The sequence below is a fragment of the Eulemur rufifrons genome, chromosome 16, assembly GCF_041146395.1.
Source record: "Eulemur rufifrons isolate Redbay chromosome 16, OSU_ERuf_1, whole genome shotgun sequence".
Taxonomy (NCBI): domain Eukaryota; kingdom Metazoa; phylum Chordata; class Mammalia; order Primates; family Lemuridae; genus Eulemur; species Eulemur rufifrons.
The window spans coordinates 31,459,888-31,477,179 of record NC_090998.1 but is presented as its reverse complement, the minus strand read 5'-3'; the positions used below and the strand labels follow the sequence as shown (position 1 = coordinate 31,477,179).

Here is a 17,292-nt window from a genome sequence, read left to right as displayed (position 1 = left end):
GCTCCAGCTGATTGTCCACTTGAAGCTGTCACTCCAGCTGAGGGTCCACTTGAACCTGTCACTCCAGCTGACAGTCCACTTGAACCCGTAACTCCAGCAGATGCTCCACTGGTCCCTGCCACGTTAACTGATTGTCCAGCTGTCCCTGTTACTCCAGTTGAGAGTACAGCTTTTCCTGTCACTCCATCTGATGGGCCACTTGTCTCTGCCACTCCAGCTGATTGTCCCCTTGAACCTGTCACTCCAGCTGGTGGTCCACTGGAAGCTGTCACGCCAGCAGGTTGTCCACTTGAACCTGTCACTCCCGCTGAGAGTCCAGTTGAACCTGTAACCCCAGCAGACTGTCCACTGGTCCCTGCTACTTTAACTGACCCACCAGTTGTCCCCGCTACTGCAGCCGAGCGTCCACTTTTTCCTGTCACTCCAGCTGACAGACCACTTGTCTCTGTCGCTCCAGCTGATTGTCCACTTGAAGCTGTCACTCCAGCTGAGGGTCCACTTGAACCTGTCACTCCAGCTGACAGTCCACTTGAACCCGTAACTCCAGCAGATGCTCCACTGGTCCCTGCCACGTTAACTGATTGTCCAGCTGTCCCTGTTACTCCAGTTGAGAGTACAGCTTTTCCTGTCACTCCATCTGATGGGCCACTTGTCTCTGCCACTCCAGCTGATTGTCCCCTTGAACCTGTCACTCCAGCTGGTGGTCCACTGGAAGCTGTCACGCCAGCAGGTTGTCCACTTGAACCTGTCACTCCCGCTGAGAGTCCAGTTGAACCTGTAACCCCAGCAGACTGTCCACTGGTCCCTGCTACTTTAACTGACCCACCAGTTGTCCCCGCTACTGCAGCCGAGCGTCCACTTTTTCCTGTCACTCCAGCTGACAGACCACTTGTCTCTGTCGCTCCAGCTGATTGTCCACTTGAAGCTGTCACTCCAGCTGAGGGTCCACTTGAACCTGTCACTCCAGCTGACAGTCCACTTGAACCCGTAACTCCAGCAGATGCTCCACTGGTCCCTGCCACGTTAACTGATTGTCCAGCTGTCCCTGTTACTCCAGTTGAGAGTACAGCTTTTCCTGTCACTCCATCTGATGGGCCACTTGTCTCTGCCACTCCAGCTGATTGTCCCCTTGAACCTGTCACTCCAGCTGGTGGTCCACTGGAAGCTGTCACGCCAGCAGGTTGTCCACTTGAACCTGTCACTCCCGCTGAGAGTCCAGTTGAACCTGTAACCCCAGCAGACTGTCCACTGGTCCCTGCTACTTTAACTGACCCACCAGTTGTCCCCGCTACTGCAGCCGAGCGTCCACTTTTTCCTGTCACTCCAGCTGACAGACCACTTGTCTCTGTCGCTCCAGCTGATTGTCCACTTGAAGCTGTCACTCCAGCTGAGGGTCCACTTGAACCTGTCACTCCAGCTGACAGTCCACTTGAACCCGTAACTCCAGCAGATGCTCCACTGGTCCCTGCCACGTTAACTGATTGTCCAGCTGTCCCTGTTACTCCAGTTGAGAGTACAGCTTTTCCTGTCACTCCATCTGATGGGCCACTTGTCTCTGCCACTCCAGCTGATTGTCCCCTTGAACCTGTCACTCCAGCTGGTGGTCCACTGGAAGCTGTCACGCCAGCAGGTTGTCCACTTGAACCTGTCACTCCCGCTGAGAGTCCAGTTGAACCTGTAACCCCAGCAGACTGTCCACTGGTCCCTGCTACTTTAACTGACCCACCAGTTGTCCCCGCTACTGCAGCCGAGCGTCCACTTTTTCCTGTCACTCCAGCTGACAGACCACTTGTCTCTGTCGCTCCAGCTGATTGTCCACTTGAAGCTGTCACTCCAGCTGAGGGTCCACTTGAACCTGTCACTCCAGCTGACAGTCCACTTGAACCCGTAACTCCAGCAGATGCTCCACTGGTCCCTGCCACGTTAACTGATTGTCCAGCTGTCCCTGTTACTCCAGTTGAGAGTACAGCTTTTCCTGTCACTCCATCTGATGGGCCACTTGTCTCTGCCACTCCAGCTGATTGTCCCCTTGAACCTGTCACTCCAGCTGGTGGTCCACTGGAAGCTGTCACGCCAGCAGGTTGTCCACTTGAACCTGTCACTCCCGCTGAGAGTCCAGTTGAACCTGTAACCCCAGCAGACTGTCCACTGGTCCCTGCTACTTTAACTGACCCACCAGTTGTCCCCGCTACTGCAGCCGAGCGTCCACTTTTTCCTGTCACTCCAGCTGACAGACCACTTGTCTCTGTCGCTCCAGCTGATTGTCCACTTGAAGCTGTCACTCCAGCTGAGGGTCCACTTGAACCTGTCACTCCAGCTGACAGTCCACTTGAACCCGTAACTCCAGCAGATGCTCCACTGGTCCCTGCCACGTTAACTGATTGTCCAGCTGTCCCTGTTACTCCAGTTGAGAGTACAGCTTTTCCTGTCACTCCATCTGATGGGCCACTTGTCTCTGCCACTCCAGCTGATTGTCCCCTTGAACCTGTCACTCCAGCTGGTGGTCCACTGGAAGCTGTCACGCCAGCAGGTTGTCCACTTGAACCTGTCACTCCCGCTGAGAGTCCAGTTGAACCTGTAACCCCAGCAGACTGTCCACTGGTCCCTGCTACTTTAACTGACCCACCAGTTGTCCCCGCTACTGCAGCCGAGCGTCCACTTTTTCCTGTCACTCCAGCTGACAGACCACTTGTCTCTGTCGCTCCAGCTGATTGTCCACTTGAAGCTGTCACTCCAGCTGAGGGTCCACTTGAACCTGTCACTCCAGCTGACAGTCCACTTGAACCCGTAACTCCAGCAGATGCTCCACTGGTCCCTGCCACGTTAACTGATTGTCCAGCTGTCCCTGTTACTCCAGTTGAGAGTACAGCTTTTCCTGTCACTCCATCTGATGGGCCACTTGTCTCTGCCACTCCAGCTGATTGTCCCCTTGAACCTGTCACTCCAGCTGGTGGTCCACTGGAAGCTGTCACGCCAGCAGGTTGTCCACTTGAACCTGTCACTCCCGCTGAGAGTCCAGTTGAACCTGTAACCCCAGCAGACTGTCCACTGGTCCCTGCTACTTTAACTGACCCACCAGTTGTCCCCGCTACTGCAGCCGAGCGTCCACTTTTTCCTGTCACTCCAGCTGACAGACCACTTGTCTCTGTCGCTCCAGCTGATTGTCCACTTGAAGCTGTCACTCCAGCTGAGGGTCCACTTGAACCTGTCACTCCAGCTGACAGTCCACTTGAACCCGTAACTCCAGCAGATGCTCCACTGGTCCCTGCCACGTTAACTGATTGTCCAGCTGTCCCTGTTACTCCAGTTGAGAGTACAGCTTTTCCTGTCACTCCATCTGATGGGCCACTTGTCTCTGCCACTCCAGCTGATTGTCCCCTTGAACCTGTCACTCCAGCTGGTGGTCCACTGGAAGCTGTCACGCCAGCAGGTTGTCCACTTGAACCTGTCACTCCCGCTGAGAGTCCAGTTGAACCTGTAACCCCAGCAGACTGTCCACTGGTCCCTGCTACTTTAACTGACCCACCAGTTGTCCCCGCTACTGCAGCCGAGCGTCCACTTTTTCCTGTCACTCCAGCTGACAGACCACTTGTCTCTGTCGCTCCAGCTGATTGTCCACTTGAAGCTGTCACTCCAGCTGAGGGTCCACTTGAACCTGTCACTCCAGCTGACAGTCCACTTGAACCCGTAACTCCAGCAGATGCTCCACTGGTCCCTGCCACGTTAACTGATTGTCCAGCTGTCCCTGTTACTCCAGTTGAGAGTACAGCTTTTCCTGTCACTCCATCTGATGGGCCACTTGTCTCTGCCACTCCAGCTGATTGTCCCCTTGAACCTGTCACTCCAGCTGGTGGTCCACTGGAAGCTGTCACGCCAGCAGGTTGTCCACTTGAACCTGTCACTCCCGCTGAGAGTCCAGTTGAACCTGTAACCCCAGCAGACTGTCCACTGGTCCCTGCTACTTTAACTGACCCACCAGTTGTCCCCGCTACTGCAGCCGAGCGTCCACTTTTTCCTGTCACTCCAGCTGACAGACCACTTGTCTCTGTCGCTCCAGCTGATTGTCCACTTGAAGCTGTCACTCCAGCTGAGGGTCCACTTGAACCTGTCACTCCAGCTGACAGTCCACTTGAACCCGTAACTCCAGCAGATGCTCCACTGGTCCCTGCCACGTTAACTGATTGTCCAGCTGTCCCTGTTACTCCAGTTGAGAGTACAGCTTTTCCTGTCACTCCATCTGATGGGCCACTTGTCTCTGCCACTCCAGCTGATTGTCCCCTTGAACCTGTCACTCCAGCTGGTGGTCCACTGGAAGCTGTCACGCCAGCAGGTTGTCCACTTGAACCTGTCACTCCCGCTGAGAGTCCAGTTGAACCTGTAACCCCAGCAGACTGTCCACTGGTCCCTGCTACTTTAACTGACCCACCAGTTGTCCCCGCTACTGCAGCCGAGCGTCCACTTTTTCCTGTCACTCCAGCTGACAGACCACTTGTCTCTGTCGCTCCAGCTGATTGTCCACTTGAAGCTGTCACTCCAGCTGAGGGTCCACTTGAACCTGTCACTCCAGCTGACAGTCCACTTGAACCCGTAACTCCAGCAGATGCTCCACTGGTCCCTGCCACGTTAACTGATTGTCCAGCTGTCCCTGTTACTCCAGTTGAGAGTACAGCTTTTCCTGTCACTCCATCTGATGGGCCACTTGTCTCTGCCACTCCAGCTGATTGTCCCCTTGAACCTGTCACTCCAGCTGGTGGTCCACTGGAAGCTGTCACGCCAGCAGGTTGTCCACTTGAACCTGTCACTCCCGCTGAGAGTCCAGTTGAACCTGTAACCCCAGCAGACTGTCCACTGGTCCCTGCTACTTTAACTGACCCACCAGTTGTCCCCGCTACTGCAGCCGAGCGTCCACTTTTTCCTGTCACTCCAGCTGACAGACCACTTGTCTCTGTCGCTCCAGCTGATTGTCCACTTGAAGCTGTCACTCCAGCTGAGGGTCCACTTGAACCTGTCACTCCAGCTGACAGTCCACTTGAACCCGTAACTCCAGCAGATGCTCCACTGGTCCCTGCCACGTTAACTGATTGTCCAGCTGTCCCTGTTACTCCAGTTGAGAGTACAGCTTTTCCTGTCACTCCATCTGATGGGCCACTTGTCTCTGCCACTCCAGCTGATTGTCCCCTTGAACCTGTCACTCCAGCTGGTGGTCCACTGGAAGCTGTCACGCCAGCAGGTTGTCCACTTGAACCTGTCACTCCCGCTGAGAGTCCAGTTGAACCTGTAACCCCAGCAGACTGTCCACTGGTCCCTGCTACTTTAACTGACCCACCAGTTGTCCCCGCTACTGCAGCCGAGCGTCCACTTTTTCCTGTCACTCCAGCTGACAGACCACTTGTCTCTGTCGCTCCAGCTGATTGTCCACTTGAAGCTGTCACTCCAGCTGAGGGTCCACTTGAACCTGTCACTCCAGCTGACAGTCCACTTGAACCCGTAACTCCAGCAGATGCTCCACTGGTCCCTGCCACGTTAACTGATTGTCCAGCTGTCCCTGTTACTCCAGTTGAGAGTACAGCTTTTCCTGTCACTCCATCTGATGGGCCACTTGTCTCTGCCACTCCAGCTGATTGTCCCCTTGAACCTGTCACTCCAGCTGGTGGTCCACTGGAAGCTGTCACGCCAGCAGGTTGTCCACTTGAACCTGTCACTCCCGCTGAGAGTCCAGTTGAACCTGTAACCCCAGCAGACTGTCCACTGGTCCCTGCTACTTTAACTGACCCACCAGTTGTCCCCGCTACTGCAGCCGAGCGTCCACTTTTTCCTGTCACTCCAGCTGACAGACCACTTGTCTCTGTCGCTCCAGCTGATTGTCCACTTGAAGCTGTCACTCCAGCTGAGGGTCCACTTGAACCTGTCACTCCAGCTGACAGTCCACTTGAACCCGTAACTCCAGCAGATGCTCCACTGGTCCCTGCCACGTTAACTGATTGTCCAGCTGTCCCTGTTACTCCAGTTGAGAGTACAGCTTTTCCTGTCACTCCATCTGATGGGCCACTTGTCTCTGCCACTCCAGCTGATTGTCCCCTTGAACCTGTCACTCCAGCTGGTGGTCCACTGGAAGCTGTCACGCCAGCAGGTTGTCCACTTGAACCTGTCACTCCCGCTGAGAGTCCAGTTGAACCTGTAACCCCAGCAGACTGTCCACTGGTCCCTGCTACTTTAACTGACCCACCAGTTGTCCCCGCTACTGCAGCCGAGCGTCCACTTTTTCCTGTCACTCCAGCTGACAGACCACTTGTCTCTGTCGCTCCAGCTGATTGTCCACTTGAAGCTGTCACTCCAGCTGAGGGTCCACTTGAACCTGTCACTCCAGCTGACAGTCCACTTGAACCCGTAACTCCAGCAGATGCTCCACTGGTCCCTGCCACGTTAACTGATTGTCCAGCTGTCCCTGTTACTCCAGTTGAGAGTACAGCTTTTCCTGTCACTCCATCTGATGGGCCACTTGTCTCTGCCACTCCAGCTGATTGTCCCCTTGAACCTGTCACTCCAGCTGGTGGTCCACTGGAAGCTGTCACGCCAGCAGGTTGTCCACTTGAACCTGTCACTCCCGCTGAGAGTCCAGTTGAACCTGTAACCCCAGCAGACTGTCCACTGGTCCCTGCTACTTTAACTGACCCACCAGTTGTCCCCGCTACTGCAGCCGAGCGTCCACTTTTTCCTGTCACTCCAGCTGACAGACCACTTGTCTCTGTCGCTCCAGCTGATTGTCCACTTGAAGCTGTCACTCCAGCTGAGGGTCCACTTGAACCTGTCACTCCAGCTGACAGTCCACTTGAACCCGTAACTCCAGCAGATGCTCCACTGGTCCCTGCCACGTTAACTGATTGTCCAGCTGTCCCTGTTACTCCAGTTGAGAGTACAGCTTTTCCTGTCACTCCATCTGATGGGCCACTTGTCTCTGCCACTCCAGCTGATTGTCCCCTTGAACCTGTCACTCCAGCTGGTGGTCCACTGGAAGCTGTCACGCCAGCAGGTTGTCCACTTGAACCTGTCACTCCCGCTGAGAGTCCAGTTGAACCTGTAACCCCAGCAGACTGTCCACTGGTCCCTGCTACTTTAACTGACCCACCAGTTGTCCCCGCTACTGCAGCCGAGCGTCCACTTTTTCCTGTCACTCCAGCTGACAGACCACTTGTCTCTGTCGCTCCAGCTGATTGTCCACTTGAAGCTGTCACTCCAGCTGAGGGTCCACTTGAACCTGTCACTCCAGCTGACAGTCCACTTGAACCCGTAACTCCAGCAGATGCTCCACTGGTCCCTGCCACGTTAACTGATTGTCCAGCTGTCCCTGTTACTCCAGTTGAGAGTACAGCTTTTCCTGTCACTCCATCTGATGGGCCACTTGTCTCTGCCACTCCAGCTGATTGTCCCCTTGAACCTGTCACTCCAGCTGGTGGTCCACTGGAAGCTGTCACGCCAGCAGGTTGTCCACTTGAACCTGTCACTCCCGCTGAGAGTCCAGTTGAACCTGTAACCCCAGCAGACTGTCCACTGGTCCCTGCTACTTTAACTGACCCACCAGTTGTCCCCGCTACTGCAGCCGAGCGTCCACTTTTTCCTGTCACTCCAGCTGACAGACCACTTGTCTCTGTCGCTCCAGCTGATTGTCCACTTGAAGCTGTCACTCCAGCTGAGGGTCCACTTGAACCTGTCACTCCAGCTGACAGTCCACTTGAACCCGTAACTCCAGCAGATGCTCCACTGGTCCCTGCCACGTTAACTGATTGTCCAGCTGTCCCTGTTACTCCAGTTGAGAGTACAGCTTTTCCTGTCACTCCATCTGATGGGCCACTTGTCTCTGCCACTCCAGCTGATTGTCCCCTTGAACCTGTCACTCCAGCTGGTGGTCCACTGGAAGCTGTCACGCCAGCAGGTTGTCCACTTGAACCTGTCACTCCCGCTGAGAGTCCAGTTGAACCTGTAACCCCAGCAGACTGTCCACTGGTCCCTGCTACTTTAACTGACCCACCAGTTGTCCCCGCTACTGCAGCCGAGCGTCCACTTTTTCCTGTCACTCCAGCTGACAGACCACTTGTCTCTGTCGCTCCAGCTGATTGTCCACTTGAAGCTGTCACTCCAGCTGAGGGTCCACTTGAACCTGTCACTCCAGCTGACAGTCCACTTGAACCCGTAACTCCAGCAGATGCTCCACTGGTCCCTGCCACGTTAACTGATTGTCCAGCTGTCCCTGTTACTCCAGTTGAGAGTACAGCTTTTCCTGTCACTCCATCTGATGGGCCACTTGTCTCTGCCACTCCAGCTGATTGTCCCCTTGAACCTGTCACTCCAGCTGGTGGTCCACTGGAAGCTGTCACGCCAGCAGGTTGTCCACTTGAACCTGTCACTCCCGCTGAGAGTCCAGTTGAACCTGTAACCCCAGCAGACTGTCCACTGGTCCCTGCTACTTTAACTGACCCACCAGTTGTCCCCGCTACTGCAGCCGAGCGTCCACTTTTTCCTGTCACTCCAGCTGACAGACCACTTGTCTCTGTCGCTCCAGCTGATTGTCCACTTGAAGCTGTCACTCCAGCTGAGGGTCCACTTGAACCTGTCACTCCAGCTGACAGTCCACTTGAACCCGTAACTCCAGCAGATGCTCCACTGGTCCCTGCCACGTTAACTGATTGTCCAGCTGTCCCTGTTACTCCAGTTGAGAGTACAGCTTTTCCTGTCACTCCATCTGATGGGCCACTTGTCTCTGCCACTCCAGCTGATTGTCCCCTTGAACCTGTCACTCCAGCTGGTGGTCCACTGGAAGCTGTCACGCCAGCAGGTTGTCCACTTGAACGTGTCACTCCCGCTGAGAGTCCAGTTGAACCTGTAACCCCAGCAGACTGTCCACTGGTCCCTGCTACTTTAACTGACCCACCAGTTGTCCCCGCTACTGCAGCCGAGCGTCCACTTTTTCCTGTCACTCCAGCTGACAGACCACTTGTCTCTGTCGCTCCAGCTGATTGTCCACTTGAAGCTGTCACTCCAGCTGAGGGTCCACTTGAACCTGTCACTCCAGCTGACAGTCCACTTGAACCCGTAACTCCAGCAGATGCTCCACTGGTCCCTGCCACGTTAACTGATTGTCCAGCTGTCCCTGTTACTCCAGTTGAGAGTACAGCTTTTCCTGTCACTCCATCTGATGGGCCACTTGTCTCTGCCACTCCAGCTGATTGTCCCCTTGAACCTGTCACTCCAGCTGGTGGTCCACTGGAAGCTGTCACGCCAGCAGGTTGTCCACTTGAACCTGTCACTCCCGCTGAGAGTCCAGTTGAACCTGTAACCCCAGCAGACTGTCCACTGGTCCCTGCTACTTTAACTGACCCACCAGTTGTCCCCGCTACTGCAGCCGAGCGTCCACTTTTTCCTGTCACTCCAGCTGACAGACCACTTGTCTCTGTCGCTCCAGCTGATTGTCCACTTGAAGCTGTCACTCCAGCTGAGGGTCCACTTGAACCTGTCACTCCAGCTGACAGTCCACTTGAACCCGTAACTCCAGCAGATGCTCCACTGGTCCCTGCCACGTTAACTGATTGTCCAGCTGTCCCTGTTACTCCAGTTGAGAGTACAGCTTTTCCTGTCACTCCATCTGATGGGCCACTTGTCTCTGCCACTCCAGCTGATTGTCCCCTTGAACCTGTCACTCCAGCTGGTGGTCCACTGGAAGCTGTCACGCCAGCAGGTTGTCCACTTGAACGTGTCACTCCCGCTGAGAGTCCAGTTGAACCTGTAACCCCAGCAGACTGTCCACTGGTCCCTGCTACTTTAACTGACCCACCAGTTGTCCCCGCTACTGCAGCCGAGCGTCCACTTTTTCCTGTCACTCCAGCTGACAGACCACTTGTCTCTGTCGCTCCAGCTGATTGTCCACTTGAAGCTGTCACTCCAGCTGAGGGTCCACTTGAACCTGTCACTCCAGCTGACAGTCCACTTGAACCCGTAACTCCAGCAGATGCTCCACTGGTCCCTGCCACGTTAACTGATTGTCCAGCTGTCCCTGTTACTCCAGTTGAGAGTACAGCTTTTCCTGTCACTCCATCTGATGGGCCACTTGTCTCTGCCACTCCAGCTGATTGTCCCCTTGAACCTGTCACTCCAGCTGGTGGTCCACTGGAAGCTGTCACGCCAGCAGGTTGTCCACTTGAACCTGTCACTCCCGCTGAGAGTCCAGTTGAACCTGTAACCCCAGCAGACTGTCCACTGGTCCCTGCTACTTTAACTGACCCACCAGTTGTCCCCGCTACTGCAGCCGAGCGTCCACTTTTTCCTGTCACTCCAGCTGACAGACCACTTGTCTCTGTCGCTCCAGCTGATTGTCCACTTGAAGCTGTCACTCCAGCTGAGGGTCCACTTGAACCTGTCACTCCAGCTGACAGTCCACTTGAACCCGTAACTCCAGCAGATGCTCCACTGGTCCCTGCCACGTTAACTGATTGTCCAGCTGTCCCTGTTACTCCAGTTGAGAGTACAGCTTTTCCTGTCACTCCATCTGATGGGCCACTTGTCTCTGCCACTCCAGCTGATTGTCCCCTTGAACCTGTCACTCCAGCTGGTGGTCCACTGGAAGCTGTCACGCCAGCAGGTTGTCCACTTGAACCTGTCACTCCCGCTGAGAGTCCAGTTGAACCTGTAACCCCAGCAGACTGTCCACTGGTCCCTGCTACTTTAACTGACCCACCAGTTGTCCCCGCTACTGCAGCCGAGCGTCCACTTTTTCCTGTCACTCCAGCTGACAGACCACTTGTCTCTGTCGCTCCAGCTGATTGTCCACTTGAAGCTGTCACTCCAGCTGAGGGTCCACTTGAACCTGTCACTCCAGCTGACAGTCCACTTGAACCCGTAACTCCAGCAGATGCTCCACTGGTCCCTGCCACGTTAACTGATTGTCCAGCTGTCCCTGTTACTCCAGTTGAGAGTACAGCTTTTCCTGTCACTCCATCTGATGGGCCACTTGTCTCTGCCACTCCAGCTGATTGTCCCCTTGAACCTGTCACTCCAGCTGGTGGTCCACTGGAAGCTGTCACGCCAGCAGGTTGTCCACTTGAACCTGTCACTCCCGCTGAGAGTCCAGTTGAACCTGTAACCCCAGCAGACTGTCCACTGGTCCCTGCTACTTTAACTGACCCACCAGTTGTCCCCGCTACTGCAGCCGAGCGTCCACTTTTTCCTGTCACTCCAGCTGACAGACCACTTGTCTCTGTCGCTCCAGCTGATTGTCCACTTGAAGCTGTCACTCCAGCTGAGGGTCCACTTGAACCTGTCACTCCAGCTGACAGTCCACTTGAACCCGTAACTCCAGCAGATGCTCCACTGGTCCCTGCCACGTTAACTGATTGTCCAGCTGTCCCTGTTACTCCAGTTGAGAGTACAGCTTTTCCTGTCACTCCATCTGATGGGCCACTTGTCTCTGCCACTCCAGCTGATTGTCCCCTTGAACCTGTCACTCCAGCTGGTGGTCCACTGGAAGCTGTCACGCCAGCAGGTTGTCCACTTGAACCTGTCACTCCCGCTGAGAGTCCAGTTGAACCTGTAACCCCAGCAGACTGTCCACTGGTCCCTGCTACTTTAACTGACCCACCAGTTGTCCCCGCTACTGCAGCCGAGCGTCCACTTTTTCCTGTCACTCCAGCTGACAGACCACTTGTCTCTGTCGCTCCAGCTGATTGTCCACTTGAAGCTGTCACTCCAGCTGAGGGTCCACTTGAACCTGTCACTCCAGCTGACAGTCCACTTGAACCCGTAACTCCAGCAGATGCTCCACTGGTCCCTGCCACGTTAACTGATTGTCCAGCTGTCCCTGTTACTCCAGTTGAGAGTACAGCTTTTCCTGTCACTCCATCTGATGGGCCACTTGTCTCTGCCACTCCAGCTGATTGTCCCCTTGAACCTGTCACTCCAGCTGGTGGTCCACTGGAAGCTGTCACGCCAGCAGGTTGTCCACTTGAACCTGTCACTCCCGCTGAGAGTCCAGTTGAACCTGTAACCCCAGCAGACTGTCCACTGGTCCCTGCTACTTTAACTGACCCACCAGTTGTCCCCGCTACTGCAGCCGAGCGTCCACTTTTTCCTGTCACTCCAGCTGACAGACCACTTGTCTCTGTCGCTCCAGCTGATTGTCCACTTGAAGCTGTCACTCCAGCTGAGGGTCCACTTGAACCTGTCACTCCAGCTGACAGTCCACTTGAACCCGTAACTCCAGCAGATGCTCCACTGGTCCCTGCCACGTTAACTGATTGTCCAGCTGTCCCTGTTACTCCAGTTGAGAGTACAGCTTTTCCTGTCACTCCATCTGATGGGCCACTTGTCTCTGCCACTCCAGCTGATTGTCCCCTTGAACCTGTCACTCCAGCTGGTGGTCCACTGGAAGCTGTCACGCCAGCAGGTTGTCCACTTGAACCTGTCACTCCCGCTGAGAGTCCAGTTGAACCTGTAACCCCAGCAGACTGTCCACTGGTCCCTGCTACTTTAACTGACCCACCAGTTGTCCCCGCTACTGCAGCCGAGCGTCCACTTTTTCCTGTCACTCCAGCTGACAGACCACTTGTCTCTGTCGCTCCAGCTGATTGTCCACTTGAAGCTGTCACTCCAGCTGAGGGTCCACTTGAACCTGTCACTCCAGCTGACAGTCCACTTGAACCCGTAACTCCAGCAGATGCTCCACTGGTCCCTGCCACGTTAACTGATTGTCCAGCTGTCCCTGTTACTCCAGTTGAGAGTACAGCTTTTCCTGTCACTCCATCTGATGGGCCACTTGTCTCTGCCACTCCAGCTGATTGTCCCCTTGAACCTGTCACTCCAGCTGGTGGTCCACTGGAAGCTGTCACGCCAGCAGGTTGTCCACTTGAACCTGTCACTCCCGCTGAGAGTCCAGTTGAACCTGTAACCCCAGCAGACTGTCCACTGGTCCCTGCTACTTTAACTGACCCACCAGTTGTCCCCGCTACTGCAGCCGAGCGTCCACTTTTTCCTGTCACTCCAGCTGACAGACCACTTGTCTCTGTCGCTCCAGCTGATTGTCCACTTGAAGCTGTCACTCCAGCTGAGGGTCCACTTGAACCTGTCACTCCAGCTGACAGTCCACTTGAACCCGTAACTCCAGCAGATGCTCCACTGGTCCCTGCCACGTTAACTGATTGTCCAGCTGTCCCTGTTACTCCAGTTGAGAGTACAGCTTTTCCTGTCACTCCATCTGATGGGCCACTTGTCTCTGCCACTCCAGCTGATTGTCCCCTTGAACCTGTCACTCCAGCTGGTGGTCCACTGGAAGCTGTCACGCCAGCAGGTTGTCCACTTGAACCTGTCACTCCCGCTGAGAGTCCAGTTGAACCTGTAACCCCAGCAGACTGTCCACTGGTCCCTGCTACTTTAACTGACCCACCAGTTGTCCCCGCTACTGCAGCCGAGCGTCCACTTTTTCCTGTCACTCCAGCTGACAGACCACTTGTCTCTGTCGCTCCAGCTGATTGTCCACTTGAAGCTGTCACTCCAGCTGAGGGTCCACTTGAACCTGTCACTCCAGCTGACAGTCCACTTGAACCCGTAACTCCAGCAGATGCTCCACTGGTCCCTGCCACGTTAACTGATTGTCCAGCTGTCCCTGTTACTCCAGTTGAGAGTACAGCTTTTCCTGTCACTCCATCTGATGGGCCACTTGTCTCTGCCACTCCAGCTGATTGTCCCCTTGAACCTGTCACTCCAGCTGGTGGTCCACTGGAAGCTGTCACGCCAGCAGGTTGTCCACTTGAACCTGTCACTCCCGCTGAGAGTCCAGTTGAACCTGTAACCCCAGCAGACTGTCCACTGGTCCCTGCTACTTTAACTGACCCACCAGTTGTCCCCGCTACTGCAGCCGAGCGTCCACTTTTTCCTGTCACTCCAGCTGACAGACCACTTGTCTCTGTCGCTCCAGCTGATTGTCCACTTGAAGCTGTCACTCCAGCTGAGGGTCCACTTGAACCTGTCACTCCAGCTGACAGTCCACTTGAACCCGTAACTCCAGCAGATGCTCCACTGGTCCCTGCCACGTTAACTGATTGTCCAGCTGTCCCTGTTACTCCAGTTGAGAGTACAGCTTTTCCTGTCACTCCATCTGATGGGCCACTTGTCTCTGCCACTCCAGCTGATTGTCCCCTTGAACCTGTCACTCCAGCTGGTGGTCCACTGGAAGCTGTCACGCCAGCAGGTTGTCCACTTGAACCTGTCACTCCCGCTGAGAGTCCAGTTGAACCTGTAACCCCAGCAGACTGTCCACTGGTCCCTGCTACTTTAACTGACCCACCAGTTGTCCCCGCTACTGCAGCTGAGCGTCCACTTTTTCCTGTCACTCCAGCTGACAGACCAGTTGTCTCTCTCACTGCAGCTGACTGTCCACTTGAACCTGTCACTTCAGCCAATTTTTCAGTTGTCCCTGGTCCCACAGAGGATGACCAACTTATCTCCTTCACTACAGGTGATAGTCCGGTTGTCCCTGTCACTCCAGGTGACAGTTCATTTGAACCTGTCACTCCAGCAGATGGTCCAGGCGTTACTGATTTTTCAGATGATGGTGTAGTTATCTCTGTAACCTCAGTTGATTCTTCAGTTTTTCCTGTCTTTCCAGCTGATGATCCACTTGTCCCTGTCAAAAAGAAAAAGTATGAAAGGTAGAATGATGTTAATAGCTTCCTTGGTCCTTGGTTAACATTAAGGACTTATACTGGTTTCTTTCTCCAATATAGCTTCTATACTTATTTATCCCAATTTCCTCTACCTTATTTCATACCCTTCTTTCTGCTACAGTGTAACTTCTTCCTATTTACTTCAAATAATCATTTATTCAATACTTATGGTGTGCAAACATAATCTCAGTAACTTGTATTACCTTAGTGTATCATTGTAATCCTTCTATGAGGTACATAATATTACTTTTGCATTTTATAGAGTAGAATTAAAGCACACAGAGATTAAGTGGAGTTCTCTCCTCCTATAGATCATTCTAATTTCAGGATTAATAGGTAGACATATGAATGAAATAACTAGTCAACCAATAAGTCAAATTCTCAAACAAGAAAATGTTCATAGCACTATCGTAATGTGAAGTGATACTGAACAACTGGAATATTCTATTTTAGATTGCCTAGTTAGAAGAGGCTTCTCTGAAGAGATTTTTTTCTTTTGAGGTCTGATAACAAGCAGCAGCCAGCTAATGAAGCTCTAGGAGAATGACATTCCAGGCAAAGAGAACATCCAGTACAAAAGTCATAAGACTGATTCAACCACACTTTCTAGAAAAACAGAGCTAGAAGTTGAGTGCAGCGGACCACAGGAGGTAAGGAGGAGAATATTACAAAATGAGGTCAAATACATATGAGTGGCCAAATTATTGTAAATCAGGTAGGGAAGATTGGACATTTTTCTAAATGCAATGGAATATAATTTTTGACTAGGGAGTATCAGTATGGGATTTATATATATTGAAAATCCCACTCTGTAGAGAACATATGGTAAGAGGTGCATAACAGAAGTAGGAAGATCAATTATGGGGTGATTTCATTAGTTCTGATAATTCATGAGTGGCTTGAACTAGAGTGATGATAAAGGAGACTGACAACAATGGATGGGGTCAGGATATGTTTTGGATATAGCATTAACAAGCCTTGTTTAGATGTGGAAGGTACAGAAAAAAAGAAGAGACACATCAAGGATAACTCTAAAAATTTTACCTGAGTGAACAGAGTCAGTGATGGTACTATTTACTAATATGGAGAAGACTAGGAGAACAGGTGTGGGCATGAAGGGAGATCCAGTATTACCCAGAATGCTCTAGCTCTGAGATCCTAATATTAAGAATTCCACTAAAGAACCAGATGAAAATGGAAACCTTGGATTTATAGAGACAAGGGTCTGCACAATGATATGTGTGGATAGGTATGTGTTTCCAGCAAAACTCTATTGCATGGGTCTAGCAAAAAATAGTCTACTCCCTCCCCACATCTCTAATCCTTCCAGAAGTTTCTCTTCCATGTGGCCTGTTATTTTACCTCACTGATGAGAATAAAATCTCTTTATCCTTTGCAAGACTGGGAGCTAAGATTCACTTATTTACTTATTCACCAGATATCCAACAGATATTTATCAAGTACTCAAACCAGGAAATGAGCTAGGCGTTGGGCAACTGTAAACAAAAACAGGCGAGGTGAAAAGATCTTTCTCTAGCTTTGACAGAAATTCACCATGTTTGTGGCCTGACTAGTAATAAAGAATGACTGGATAAAGAATTAACAATCTAAGCCCTGTTCTGGCCCCACCACATACTCATCCTGTGACTTTGGGGTAAACACATTGATTTTTCATATATAAAATGTGAGAACACTTTGTCCATTTTACACTTAGTATACTTTTTCTGATTATCACTTTTATTTTTGTTAAAATAGATTAAGATGATTCACAAATGATATTATACAATGGTAAATGACTATTTCATATCTTTATTTTATTAATTAAATTGGACTCAATATATCCAGTAAAAACTAAGATATAAGAATGTATTATTTTATTCTACAAATTACATTTTTCAGGCAAGGTTTTTTTGGGAGGGTTGGTTACTTTCTAGGAAACATTTACCAATCAATTTATTTATTTAATTTTAATCTATATCTTCAGTTCTTTGAAACAGGTTAAGTATTATAAGACACAAACATTGTTTGATAAGGAGTGGCAAGACCCACTGCTCACTTTACATTTTTCTTCTATAGGTGAGCTTTGAGCAAATGAGGCAAATTTCAAATTCTAGAAAAGAAGACTTTGAAAACCAATGGCCTATTTGCAAATTGAAGAAAAGAAGAATTGTTAAAATCCAATGTGTAGATGTTTTAGGGAGAAAACTGTTTCTGAATTTTTAGACAATTCAGAGGCAATGTAATTTAAGTTATTTTTCCAAACGGGAAAAGCTGTTCATCAAGGTTCTAGATCTCTGTTCAATAAAGAACTTATGGAAAAATATGTTAATACTTTAAACCACAAAAATTTTCTATTACTAAAGATAGTGGTGTTTTGCAAAAGATTGCAAGAGAAGAATTCTAATTTAAAATTTGAATACCCTTTTGATGCCTGATAAGCTTTCCATATCCAACAGCCTATTTTTCAAGATAGAAAAGAATTTATTGAACTCTTAAATATTTGTAGATGGGAAAAATCATATAAAAATCAATGATATGCAAAGATAACTAACATATCATTTTGTAATTATTAAGTATTTTTAACCTA

General features: G+C 51.6%; 1 protein-coding gene across 1 annotated transcript in view; it reads right to left on the bottom strand.

The window, feature by feature from the left end:
• The window catches only part of LOC138397257 (mucin-19), a 139,940-nt gene that overhangs the window by 50,098 nt on the left and 72,550 nt on the right, over positions 1 to 17,292 (bottom strand). Inside the window, 21 exon segments of the mRNA XM_069491212.1 lie at positions 20 to 115; positions 236 to 565; positions 686 to 1,015; positions 1,196 to 1,915; positions 2,126 to 2,845; positions 2,996 to 3,415; positions 3,446 to 3,739; positions 3,890 to 4,219; positions 4,340 to 4,615; positions 4,736 to 5,065; positions 5,246 to 5,965; positions 6,146 to 6,415; positions 6,596 to 6,655; positions 6,806 to 7,195; positions 7,256 to 8,215; positions 8,396 to 9,145; positions 9,236 to 9,619; positions 9,740 to 12,205; positions 12,236 to 12,289; positions 12,350 to 14,089; positions 14,150 to 14,425. Of these exon segments, the coding sequence (XP_069347313.1) occupies positions 20 to 115; positions 236 to 565; positions 686 to 1,015; positions 1,196 to 1,915; positions 2,126 to 2,845; positions 2,996 to 3,415; positions 3,446 to 3,739; positions 3,890 to 4,219; positions 4,340 to 4,615; positions 4,736 to 5,065; positions 5,246 to 5,965; positions 6,146 to 6,415; positions 6,596 to 6,655; positions 6,806 to 7,195; positions 7,256 to 8,215; positions 8,396 to 9,145; positions 9,236 to 9,619; positions 9,740 to 12,205; positions 12,236 to 12,289; positions 12,350 to 14,089; positions 14,150 to 14,425 (11,916 nt within the window).